We start from the raw sequence: 14404 nt of genomic DNA, 5'->3' as shown, positions 1-14404 counted from the left end.
TATTGTTTATCTTGATTTATTTAATTATAATAATTATTTATTTATTGATATTTAAATTTACAGAATATTTTGATTATAAAGAAACCAGTAAATGCTATACAGGTTATCTGGATATATCTATGCTAAAATAACGACACACACACACACATATATATATTAATAAAACACTAGTATTCATTTTGATACATTATACAATCTACTATTTTCAAAAGAAAAAAAACAAGACAACTAAACCTTATATAGTATATATATATATTAAAGAACTTAAATTCGAGAAACTTTGATATCAAATAAACAAAATTACCATATATTTTATGTGATAAACCATATATTACTAAATGTGAATAAATAAAACTTATATCAAAAAGAAAACAGTAAATATATTTTCTTTATTCTTTTCACTTCAGATTTTATAAAACCAAACCACAAACATAAAAAAAAAACATTCTTTTAATACACTATTTAGTGGGCCTCTCAAAAGTCACAAGCCAAAGAGTATTTTAAGTGATCACTAGAGGTCCAAACACCCCAGTGTTTTTCAACATCAGAGGTACCAGAAGTGTTTGGTTTCCAGTCTTCATCGAAGGCTTCAAAAACAATAACATTAACACCCCAAGCTCTCATAGCACAAATACCTTGTTGCCAGAATAATTTAGCGTTTTCAACAGATGGATAAGCATTTTCGAAGTTGGTACCTTCAGTTGGCCAGCCAGTTTCACCGACCCAGAAAGTAATGTCAGTAGAACCTTTGGCAGTTTGAATGGTTTGTAAAGCTTGCATAATATCATCGAAGAAGGAATAAGAGGCATTTTGCATAGTCTGACCTTGCCAGTAAGAGAAAGCATTAGCCATGACAAAATCAGCAGCTTTAATAGCAGGAGCATTGTAGCCAGCGACTAAAACATTCCAGGAATCAACAGTACCGACTGCCTTGTTTGAGTAGGAGTTACCTTCAGAATCTTTTATGTTGGCAATAAAGGAACGAACATTGTTGATCTTATCAGCTAATTGATCAGCAGTTAAATCTTTACGATATAAAGCTTCGGAACCAACTAAGAAACCAGCAACAGTGGATTCCTTGATAGATGGCAAGTAAGTTTGTAAAGCATTCTTTTCTGCTTGGAAGTGGGCTTCATCGTTTGGCCAAATACCAAAGAAAACTTGGAAACCTTCAGCTTCAGCAGCTGGACCTAAGTTTTGCAAAGTATTACAATCAGAAACGGCATATACTTTAACAATGTTGGTATAGCCTTTTAAGATCTTCAAATCGTTTTCGTAGTCAGAAGTGGTCTTACAACTACCGTCGTTGTTCTTGACACCCAAGTTAAAGGCAAGATCACCAATAGCAGATACCTGCTTAGCAGCTAACAATAATCCTGTAACAGTAGTAGCGAGAGTAGAGAAACGCATTATTTCCTATATAGTTAAGTTCCGTTCTGTGTGGTTTTATTTCTATTCTGTTTGTTTATTAGTTAGTTAACTTAACATAAATATGCTACTTTATGTGTATGTCAAAGAAAGCTTCTAATCAAAAGCCTTTTTTTTGTTTGCTTTAGAAAAGTAGTTAATTGTAAACATCGGGTAGCAATCTCTAGAAACAAACTAATTTTTTTTATTAAATACTCTCGAGACACTTTGTTTTGTTGCTTTGTTTGTTTGTTTGTTTACGGATTTGCAGATATTCCATTATTCACTGTTTTGGGTTCTCGAGAAAATTTCAGAGAATACCGAAAACAGAAACGAGGAAAAAAAAACAAAAAACAAAAAAAAGAAAAAAGAAATAAACAAAAAAAAAAAAAATTCTTGGTTACCCGCATAATCATTCTATTTTTAGAACAAAAAAATGAACAGAAAATTTCCTTTTTCTAAAACTGTAGGTTGGGTGTATGGATGCTACAAACCCAGACGTCAGAAATAATCGTTCAACTCTTTTTTCCATTTTTGTGTTTGTTTCTTTTTCCCTCCCCCCCTTTCTTCAATAACGTCAAGACAGCCAAATCTTAAACAGCAAGAAAAAAAGGAGATAAAAGAAGATTGTATTTTTTGGAAAGATTTATGAGCTGAAGTAATTAAAGAAAACTTTCCTTCGAACCAGGTCCGTTATATACATATTTTCAAGGATGTAGAAAGAGTAATGAAGGGACTGCTACGTGGCTACAGTACTTTATTAACACGTACACTATTTGATTGCTTTATTTTCTTTCCTTCTTTTTTTTCTTTTCTTTCACTTTCTAACTCTCCTTTCTCTACCCTCAAACCATGTTATACTATAATACATGTAGTTGCTTAAAAGCTTGATTTGCATTTATAATAATTGCACACTTAATTTACAAAAAATGTTAATTAGGTACGTTTTCACATATACCACTATTTGAATAAAATACAAGGAAGTACACTTAAGAAGAAGGATATTCGCTAAACTCTCGTTTTTGCTTATATATATATATATATATATGTAAGTATATACATACATCTACCTATGCTCTTCTTGTTCTTCTTGTTCCTCCTCCTCTTATTTTAATAAACTTTTTTCTTATTATCTATAGACATTTCACCAGCACCTGTATTTGTAATTAACAACAACCCACCAATAATACTTAAATTCTGATAAAATTCGTATTTTAAGAAATCTCTCTTTGTTTGACTATGCAACCAATAATTGTTGACTGTGATGTTATAAAATGTCAATACCAAACCTAAAACTAAAGAGGCCATCTTTGTCTTGTAACCGATAGCAAAACATACAGTACCAATTAAAATAATTAATACAGTTAACCACGATTTGCTGAAAGTAAACCCAATAAACATTAAAACGATTAGTATTCTACCTGCTAGTAACAAGTAACCTTTGAATTGTTTATTCTTGTCATGCAATTCAGGCAGCATACCAAATGTGGTCTTGTTTTGTACAATTGAATCACTAAATGCAATCAATAGCCCTCCAATGACAGAAAAATTTCTTAAAACAAATGAAGAACCAGCAAACAACCCATAAATAATGCCTTGTAAGATAATACAAGAGCATAAGGCCCCAGTAGCATAAACCGTTTGTTTTCTTAGGATTAACAATGTAGCACCAAGAAACATAACAACACTAACCAAAAACAGAAACAAAACAACAAAATAGTATGGATAACGTTTCCATTCATAAAGATAAAAAACTTGATCCGACCATTGTGTTAAAATTCTGATTGAGTCTTCATAAAATGTGGCCACAATAAAAAACCTTGCTATCGATGGAATGTATGGTTGTAATCTCTTTACAAGAGGATAATCTGTCAAGTTTTCCACTTTATCATTCAATTTTTCGAATGTATTCTTGAATTGAGAAACAAAATTAGATGAAGAATTAGAACCGAATCTTGTTGAACTTTGATTTGGATATGATCTATATTGCGGAGTACCAGCCATTGGAACACTCCCAAAACTGTTATTACCACCTCTAAAAGACATTGTGACCTATGCTGAATCCTTTGTTGTAAAAGTTACAGCTTCACTCAGATACATTCTTAGAAAAGTGTCCTTCCAAAATAACATCTAAAAAGTTGTACCCGATTTAATATAATATTTCGTTTAATCGAACTTAACTTTTTTTCTTATTTTTTTTTTTATATTTTCCTTATTCTGAACACTTTGGGTTTTTCTTTGAAACAAGCAATGAAAAACCGTTGAAAATGAAAATGAAAATAAAAATGAAAAAAAAACAAAAAGGTCAATGAAAAGAGTCGAACACGCACGAAATGACCAGAATGAAATAAAATATAAAATTGTCTTTTTTATGTGGCTTCGAAATAATTAACGATATTTTAGGTTCTATGAAATTTTTAGTCGAGGATCAAAATAGAATCCAAGAACCATTTTATTCAAGATCGAACGTTTTATTAAAAAACGGTGTCAAAAGGATATAAAAGATATAATATTGTGCCGTGTCTCCTTCTTAAATATATATAGTAATTTTATTTAAGTCATGCTATCTTTTCAAAAGATATGATTATTTATGCATTTGATAATATATACATTTACAAAGAAAAAGAGGGAAATCATAAACAATTTCTGGGGAAGTGTAGCTATATTCTCTGAACCACTAAAAAATCATGAAAATATAAAACACAATTATTGACAGAAAAAAATTGCAAATTTAAAATTTATAACCACGACATTAGTATTTTCTTGAAATGTATGAGTAGACACCGTATAGACTGAGTTTAAACCAGTCATTTTTCGTGAAATCGAATCTGTAATTATTTCAGTAACATTAATGATCTTGCCAGTTAAAGATATGACCTTCCTTCCATTAACATCTATTATTGCATCTGATGTAACTGTAAATTGTATCTTTACAATAGATGCACCCTCAAAGGAAATATTAGAAGAAGAAACAAGTGGTAAAGTGGTATTTATAGTATTCAATTCAGATTCTGACCGACTAGAAACATGCGAGGCAATTGATAACGAAAATGTAACAAAAGACCCGAATCATTTTATTGTTGATGAATATAAAGTTATTAACCAACAAAATACCGGTGTCTTCAGTGTAAAGATAATCAATTATTGAAGTACCATATGTCAAATAGTTACCGCTACCAAAATATCTAACAAAACGATTTCCTATGAACGCATACGAGTCAATATAAAGTATTAGAGAAGGAGAAATCATATAGATCGTTCGTGAGCCACGTCTACCAAATCTTAAGATTGACTGCATAGCATATATGGAATTCTCATATATTGCAGTACAATCATTACCTGATACAGAACTCCCCAAAAATGCCTTAATATTATTTAAACAGAGAGTACACTCATTAATAAAATATCTTGATATAGGTTGTACAATACTACCATACTTTAAAGAAAAATCTCAACTAAAAGACGTTAAACCATTCTTTGTTAAGGATGAATTTGAATATATCCTGAAACTATTATATATGCTATCTTAACCTACGAAATACATCTTCCCATTATTGGTAATTGAAGAACCACTTCACAATAGAGTCATTAAATCAGATAAAAAATTCCTATTATTAACCACAACCAAACTATCATTTGTAGGAGTCCAGCTATTGAACTTGAAGGCAAATCCTTCACCATACCAATTTACATAACCGATGAAAAGTGAACCTTTCACAATTAAATCATTGCTGAAACTATAAAAGTTCCTGCTAACTAATGCTAAAAAAATAGCTTTATTGATGGTAATAGAACCAAAAAAACGGGCCCTCGTTCAAGCAAGTCTTATTAGAAACAATCATATCACCCATAGATACAAGTTAAAACCTTAAAGATACTAATATACATTTAAAAGAATCTATTACTTTCATTAGACGTAGTCAATTATTGCCTGTGCTTCTACGGAGAACTGGTAGAAAACTTCATTTCCTTCATAACTCTAAGGAAAAAATAAAGCTAACGAGAAGCAAATCCTCAAAGATATTGATCATATTTAAATATGCAGTTTATGTTCAATCAATCTCTTTTAGCATGGAGGTTTAGCTAGTTGTTTATAAGCTAACATTCATAATTATGTAGTATCTATTTGTCCTTTTGTCCTCATCAGATCTTTGGAAAACATGAACAGACCCTCAAATGACAATATCTTCATTAATATTGCTATTGTCATTATTATTGAAAAGGATACGAAACACTGCCTACCACAGGAAATAGTTGGATCCATTTACTACCTTTCTTATATAATATATGACAATGAAATGACATTACAGCTTAAAGGAACCATCAGCATTAATTATTTTTCAATAATTAGACATTGGATTATTCGAAGTACCTAGTATCTCCTACAAAAAGATAAATGTCGTAGTTACTAGACAAAATCGAATATTAGCCATCGATCTTATAAGCGTGTTTTGTCTATGTAAACAAGTAAATAATTCTATTGATTTTTCTGGGGAAAACTTAACAGCAATACACCTAACAATAGTGTTAACGAGAAAAAAAAAAATAGATCAATCTTTTTTTTTCTTTAAGATCTCGAACAAAAACACCTTTTTTTTTCTTTTTTTTTTTTTGTTTTGGAAGAAATTAAAAACAACAAATTTCGACATATATAATTAAAAGAAGAGGAAAAGAAAAAAATGTCAGAGGAAATTGTTGAAAGATATCATTTTCCTTTATGTACCACGGTGTTGTCATCATTGTGCCCAATATTAATATATTTGTAGTTTTAATTTACTTTTAAGACTAGAATGATATTATTGGCGAGAGAGCATTTTATTTCTTATCGTTGGTATGCAACTCTCAAATAAGAGACGACATGTCCAAAAAGTGAGAGATGACATATTCTAAAAATAAGTAATATGCAGACAACTACAAGGAAAACAAAACAACGCCATACCTTGAAAAATAATAATGATTTTCTGATGGTGATTTTTTTTTGTTACTTTTTTTTTTCTTTTCTCTCTAAACCCCCTCTTAATTCTCTTCTGAAAGGGGGTCAAGAACTTCTATGCCGACAAATTTTTTCTAGACTTATCATGTAATAAGTGATATTATTACTTTCCAATTGTCCATCTACTATGAGAAAGATATTTTAATAGGTAGAGAACTCGAAACAATGTCTCTCTAAATTTAACAACTGGAACACACCAATAAAACATGACATTTGTTAGAAAATGGTAATTTTCCATTTTTCAATTCTGAAAGCTCTTTCAAATTTGAATATTGTAGGAAAACTATTTATGAATATTTCTAATAAAAGCACCACATATTTTTTATGATCTTTTCGCTAATTTGTACTAAGGTGAATGTATCAAGAGGGTGCGATTTTTGAAGTTTTCTTGAATTTATATCTTGAACAATAAAAAACTTATTGACTTAAAAATTATACGTTTACCATAGTATTTTCTCTAGATGGAATCAGTGCGTATATGACCTCTTATTATTTTCAAATAATACGAGATCAAACGCGCAAGACTATACAACTATACAGGTTCTTATGTGGGGAGAGATGGCAATAAATACCAATAACCAAATAGAAAAATTGAAATTTCATCTTTTTACTGAACTAATTCCCTACTTGCTTAGAAGGTGAATTATTTCTTATTAAATCTTCAATCTGGATGAAAAATATATATCCACTGTGTTTTTATCTCTTATTTATAATTGTATCAACATTTATTCCCTGGAAAAGAAAGCAAGGGAGAATACTCCATAAAATCGCTTAATAATAATGTAAAATATTATTCTCAAAACATGATCACTGATGCTAAAAGAAATCTATACTAATGCTCTTCCTCCAGAGGAAGAACCTTTTCACTTACAATGAATAAAAATAATAATTTTTTCGAATTCTTAAATTCAGGTTATAGTTTATTGCTAGGATGATTGATTTTTCGATATCAAAATAGAGTATATGCTTATCATGAAGCAGAACCTTATGTTTTGGGTAACATGAATAAATTTTTAATTAGAACACTCTATTTCGGTAAAATTGCTAGATAAGAATACCGTTTCTTATATATAATACAGACAACTAGTCCTTGATGAACAATTTAATAATGAGGTATATAAGTAGAAGTAATGTACACAGCATATCTATTCACTATTACCGGTAATAGCAACTAGGATTTCCAAATAAGATACACTTATGCTTGCATATTTTATCACGCTTTACAACAAAAAAAAAAGAAAGACACTCAAGACGACTTTTGTAAACCCCATTCTATATTACTCCAAATTACGACTTGTTTATCATAATTTTTATCTAGCAATCTTGGGATCATCTACTCTTTCACATAAACAAAGTGCTGGAATCACCATCATAAGCTTTGTGTATTGAAGAGATATTTTTTTTGTTAATTATAGACTTTATTGCGACAAAAATGTTATATGTGGTGTTCGGATGTATAAGGGAAAAAGGAAGTTTTTCAAGAGAGAAAAGAACAAGATATAAAGAGATAATTTATTTACTTCTATACAGCACATACGTATGCATTTAGATATTATGTAGAAATAAAAAAAAAAGAAATACATAAACGAAATGATCTAATAGGTTCAATGGTTAAGGCTACAAGCATCCATTAATTTCAAAAAAACTCAATATCTAATTATTGACAAATAATTAATGCCGATAGTTCCTTCTAGTTATGACATTATTTCGCTGTAAATATACTAAGTATATAAAGTAACAAGTGGATCCAACTATTTCCTGTAGCAGGCAATATTTCTTTTCCTTCTCAATAATAATGATTCTAGCAATATTAATGAGGATATCTTTGTTTGATACATCATTCAAGTTCTCAAAGGTAAGCTAAGGACAAAAAGACAAAAGGACAAAAGGACAAATATATACTATGGAATCATAGATGCTACCTTATAGACAACTAACCAAATCTCCTTAATAAAGAAAAGAAAAATAATATAAATATATGTATAATCAGCATTTTGGTGATTAACTCCTCGTTGATCTGCTTTCCCCACCAGATTATAATAGTTGTGCACAATATCACATTTTTGGAAGAGTAACAGTAACGATCGACCAAGCCCAATAAAAATGATAAGTTCTTCTAAGGGTATTTTAGTATCTTTGATATTTTTGCTCATCTTTGCAAATGCTGTAACATTTTCTGCAAACACTTATTTAGGTGATATTTCTTTTTCTGTTCCTCTCACCATCAATGAAGGCTATTTTTTGGCGTTGGTAAACGGGAACTCTTACAGTTTCACCAAGGACTTGCACGTGAAAGGTTCACTTTTCGTCGGTGATATAAATCCATATGGTGATGGATTTAGCACTACATTTGATGGCTCGACTATTACAAATGACGGTTTGATTGTGGTTGATAGTAGGAATCTTACGTCTGGTTTAATGTCTGTATCATGGGGTGGTTCTTTCCTCACTAATAACGGAAAAATGTACTTCGAAGGTCTAAATAGCAAATCTAATAGTTTCACATTAAATCCAAGTATATCTTTGGCCAATGCTGGTTTAATGTCTTTTGGTCAAGATGTATCTTCAAATTTTACTAGTATTGTACACCTTCAATCAAAATCTTTTGTTAACATTGGTACTATTTGTTTGAAGAATGTTAAGGCATCTTTGGAAAGTTCTATAGCAGGTAACGGTTGTATTACAATAGGTGAAAATTCTGTATATGCTATACCAATACAGTCAAGCTCTGGCACAATCGGTCCGCAAACTATGTATTTGAGCTCTCCTTCCTCAATGCTTTACATAGGCTCATACGGGTCGGCAGAACATGTCTATGTCAGAGGTTTTGGTAATGGTAATTATTTAACATTCCGTACTGCAATAGCAGGTTATAGTTATAATCCAAGTACTGGTATCTTAACGATCAGTGCTGCTGTTGTTCATAAAATTGATATTGGTACTGGATATAACAAGCGTGGATTTTCAGTGAAAACCGTAGATAACCATGTTGGGTTTAATTTTATTAATAACGCAATAGTCTATAATGCAACCGCTCCAAATGGTTTTCCTAGTGCTTGTATGCCATGTAATCCAGCTCCTTGGATACCTATTATTAGTTCTGCTTCGTCTAGTTCTTCTAGTTTTATTACTTCATCATCATCACCAAAACCAAGTGCTGTTATTTCGTACATCCCGGGTATAGTAGCCTCTGATGCTACCAAATTCACCTCTACTTCCTACACTACCGACTCCAATGGTAGCAGCAGCCCAGTTGACATTGTTGTTGTTGCCACTCCAGTTCAAAGCACTGTCACTGCATACACTACAGGTTCAGCAGGTTCAGTTTCTGCTCTATCATCCTACATCTCCTACACCACCGACTCTAATGGTAGTACCAAGGCCATTGGTGTTATTGTTGTTGAAACTCCAGCTGTTAGTCAAATCACCTCCTATATCCCAGGTATAGTTGCTTCTGATGCTACTCAATCCACAATTACATCCTACACCACCAACTCCAATGGTAGCAGTAGTCCAGTTGGCATTGTTGTTGTTGCCACTCCAGTTCAAAGCACTGTCACTGCATACAGTGCTGGCATGGTAGGTTCAGTTTCTGCTCTATCATCCTACATCTCCTACACCACCGACTCTAATGGTAGTACCAAGGCCATTGGTGTTATTGTTGTTGAAACTCCAGCTGTTAGTCAAATCACCTCCTACATCCCAGGTATAGTTGCTTCTGCTGCTACTCAATCCACAATTACATCCTACACCACCAACTCCAATGGTAGCAGTAGTCCAGTTGGCATTATTGTTGTTGCCACTCCAGTTCAAAGCACTGTCACTGCATACACTACAGGTTCAGCAGGTTCAGCTTCTGCTCTATCATCCTACATCTCCTACACCACCGACTCTAATGGTAGTACCAAGGCCATTGGTGTTATTGTTGTTGAAACTCCAGCTGTTAGTCAAATCACCTCCTACATCCCAGGTATAGTTGCTTCTGCTGCTGCCCAATTTACCTCTACCTCCTACACCACCAACTCCAATGGTAGCAGTAGTCCAGTTGGCATTGTTGTTGTTGCCACTCCAGTTCAAAGCACTGTCACTGCATACAGTGCTGGCATCGGTAGGTTCAGTTTCTGCTCTATCATCCTACATCTCCTACACCACCGACTCTAATGGTAGTACCAAGGCCATTGGTGTTATTGTCGTTGAGACTCCAATATATGGAAACTCCACTAATCAAGGTGGAAAGGCTGCATCTACTTTGAGTAGTACTTTGGTTGCTTTGACTACAGTTATTAATGGTGTCACTCTTACTACAACTTATTGTCCAGAACCATCTGCAACTTCTAAAACAAGTATGACTGCTCTCATTGGACATAGTTCTCTTGAATCTGTTTATACTAATTCAAAGAACCAACAAAAAGAGACTGACTCATTTTCTGCTGTATCCTATGCAACTCCAGTTACTTCTATTGTTTCCACCACCACCGGTCCAGCCTTTACAAGCAATGAAAACCAACCAATGTCTAGAAATTCTAGAGCATCTATTACTGCTGTTATTGGATCCATAAAGAATAGCGTAGACATTACTTCAGAAGCTGGTACTGTTGTAGATACTGTCAAATCTGGAAGATCAAAAACATCACCAACCTCAATGGTCCCACAAGTTTCCCAATATGTTTCTGAACAAATATCCTCATCGCCAATTGCTATCACGGCACCTCATGAAGGGGCACCTTCTCTTGTATCATATGAAGGTAAAGGTAGCACCATGTATATGATGAAGTGGAGTGTTGCCCATTGCATTGGTTTATTATTATTCATGGTAATTTAAATTGATTAAAGGCAAAAAATTTTAAAATAAAGAATTCTAAATAATTTAATAATTAAATATTTCTATATAAGTATATAGTATTCTAATATTTTTTATATTGTGTATTTTTATTATTTATTTGATTTTCAAATATCTTATACAGCACAAATAGATTTACTCATTCCTAATAAACCAATAATATCTTCTCCTAATTTTAAGTAGTTTAGATTATTTAATATAATTATACAATCTAATAGTTGCTATATAGACATTTTAATACATTTATATTTTTGCTACATGTTTTGGCAAACTTTAATAAAGAGATTGTGATTAGGAAATTTACTTCTGTATATATCGATTGATCATGGTTTAAAGGATATAAGGTCTTTAAATCTTTTCTAATTAAGAAAAATTGTAATTGTGAAGATTTGATGCTGGTTTAATTCAAAGATCATAATAAAAGGTTTGACACATATCTTAAAAACAGTTACAATCTTTCTTTGCCTGCATTTACTGAAAAGTTAACTAGACAAATGTGTTTATTCCCACATTCCTTAATTATTTTCTTTCTGTCCGCTGTATATACAAATACATCCATAGGGAACGCATAATACATACATATATACATGGATGTACACTAATTAAATACCACTGTATCTTGCTAAGTCAAATAACTATATATATGTGTATATTTGTGTTAATATGGCCACTGTCATTAACTCGCTTAAACTTACTGTTATACTTCTATTTCTTTCTTTTTTGTAATATAATATCCAATTGTACGTAAGCTAACATATCCAATAACTATTGTATTCACATGAACAGTAGAGACATACTATAGAATTACTCTAACAATATTTAAAGAAATGGAAACTTCTTTTAAGTAGCAAAGGAAAAAAGGGAAAGAAAGAGAAATAACATGCTATTTCCCAAATGCAGAGAATTGCACACTGATGATATATTATACTTACTCTACATGTTAAGAATATTATACACAAAAATGTAGATACACAGAATTTCATAATGTACCTTATTTTAAAAACATATGATATCTCTTCATGTCTTTCACTGGGTGTAGAACTTTCAAGATTTACAAGATACAGGAGAATGTCCCCTCTATATGTGAAAGATATTGTAATAATAATAATAATAATAATTATCCAAGGATTCCGATAATGTGAAAATTTTCTTTTTAAATAAGGAACATGTAACAATATTATAACATATCCATATTTTTGCAAATGTTAATTCATAGATATATTATGTCTTGTTATTTTAATGTTATAATGGAATTAAACTCTTATTATTTTTTTTATTGAATTTCAATAACTTCTCATCATTCTTTGTTGCAGTTAGAGATCCATATACAGTATTAGACATCCAGTCATAATAATGTCAGACTAATTCTTAAAGAAAGTAGATTTCCTGAATAGTAAATTGATAGATTAACATGTTAATACTCCACCATAGTATATTCTTAAATGTTGTTCAATGTTCAAAGATCGAGATAAAATCTCTTTTTATTACGTTATTTTTCAAACATTAAAATAAGATCATCTGAATAAAAGACACAACAGAAATTATTGAACAGGGAAAGTAATACAGTAGAATGAAATAATGGTGTAATCAAACTATTATTCATTATATCAAATCAATATGTCCTTTTTCATCATTACAATAACCACTAGAAATCAAACATAAATCAAATCCATGTATAATAGATTGGAATTAGTAAGGATAAATATCCTGTAAGATATGAGTAAAAAGATGATATAGTAAATTTGTTTATGGATATAGCATAATTGTATTTATGTTTATAACAGTTATCATTATGTGTTAATTTCAAAAGAGTATTGCATATGATCATAAATTATTATAACAGTATCATTCGATGGATAATGAAGTGATATAGAAGATATAATTATATTTTTCATATTGAAAATATTAGTAAGGGATGGTGTTCATGTGTTATTGGAGTATACTTTAATAGTTATATTCATAATAAAAGTGGTAGTGACACAAAAAATGGTCATAGTTTGTCAATAAATATCTTCCATAGTCACAGTCTATGCATGGAGTAAGTCATTATGAGGTTATTTCTGATAGTCAAATATAAATGATTATTAGGTATACAGTGGTGTAACTATGCCATGTTAAATAACTGTTTGATAATATTCAATATTATATCATATGAATATGTAAAGAAGGTAGATAATAACTGGCTATTTATAAGTAAAGTTGGTTACTTATATGCTTGGTTGTCGATGAGAGTGGCTATTATTGTAATTGATTTTTTTTCGAACTATTTTTTCAGATTTTGAAAAAAGGAAGATTGACAATTGAAATTTGAATGAAATGAGATTGGTGGATAATTAAAAGAAAATGATGGCTGATGCTAAGAGTAATTAAGTGTGATATGTTTGTACAGTATCGTTCTTGTCTAAGACATAATATCAAGAGAAGTTGTATATTAATGAGGAGTTCATAGTTTAAGAGTGATACCATACAATCTACCAGTTATTAATGTCTAAATGAAGTAAGCAGTTTAAGAATAAAAACATAATTGAAAGTAATAGTGGTTGATATGAACTTAGTCTACTATGTATAAATCCATAGTAAAGATACATGTTAATATCATGATAGCAGATACTGTGAATAACATTGAATGTTATAGATTTAAAAGAGCAATAAAATTTCCTAGATGATATTACCATAATAAACCTAGAAATGTAAGTGTAAATATAAGATGCGACAGAGTGACCATTAATGGATCACACTAATCCAGTGTATTATGTTTATGTTGTTTACATTGTTTCTATATCTTACATATGAAAAGAAAATGGTCTAAATTTATTGATCTATTTATCATAAAACAAATGACTCTATCGTTGTTATTACATTCTTGGTTTTTAGTATGGCTAAGTGTGTATTTGACATAGGTTACAGTTTATCTATTACACATTCATATTGGAAAATATGTATTTATAACTAAATAACAATGTGATTTTAAGAATTATAACCTGATTATTGCATTACTTTGCAACTCAGCTACTGTTAATAAGCTTAAGTGTTTGAACTGTTGCAACATATACAATTTTCATATTATTTCCTTACGTTTAATAGGTAGAGAGTACTTGATGATGTAATTTGTGATGGTATTATCAGTTAATAAAGAAAACGGTACAAGGTAAAATCCAAAGAAA

At 30.9% G+C, this 14404-nt stretch overlaps 3 protein-coding genes across 3 annotated transcripts; 1 reads left to right on the top strand and 2 right to left on the bottom strand.

Moving 5' to 3' along the window:
• Positions 1-474: 474 nt before the first annotated feature.
• BGL2 (glucan 1,3-beta-glucosidase) lies at positions 475-1410 on the bottom strand (the record flags this gene model as incomplete). The annotated part of the gene is made up of 1 exon (XM_064860406.1): positions 475-1410. The coding sequence occupies one exon, from the start codon at positions 1408-1410 to the stop codon at positions 475-477; it is 936 nt and encodes a 311-aa protein (XP_064717423.1).
• Positions 1411-2517: 1107 nt separating this feature from the next.
• ERV29 lies at positions 2518-3453 on the bottom strand (the record flags this gene model as incomplete). The annotated part of the gene is made up of 1 exon (XM_064860405.1): positions 2518-3453. The coding sequence occupies one exon, from the start codon at positions 3451-3453 to the stop codon at positions 2518-2520; it is 936 nt and encodes a 311-aa protein (XP_064717422.1).
• Positions 3454-8503: 5050 nt separating this feature from the next.
• PWA37_003896 (uncharacterized protein) lies at positions 8504-10561 on the top strand (the record flags this gene model as incomplete). The annotated part of the gene is made up of 1 exon (XM_064860404.1): positions 8504-10561. One exon carries the CDS (start codon positions 8504-8506, stop codon positions 10559-10561), a length of 2058 nt encoding a protein of 685 aa, XP_064717421.1.
• Between the last annotated feature and the right edge of the window lie 3843 nt (positions 10562-14404).

The sequence above is a fragment of the Arxiozyma heterogenica genome (assembly GCF_036370985.1).
Source record: "Arxiozyma heterogenica strain weizmannii chromosome Unknown scaffold_5, whole genome shotgun sequence".
NCBI classification, from domain to species: Eukaryota; Fungi; Ascomycota; class Saccharomycetes; order Saccharomycetales; family Saccharomycetaceae; genus Arxiozyma; species Arxiozyma heterogenica.
This window is presented reverse-complemented; position numbering and strand designations above follow the sequence as displayed.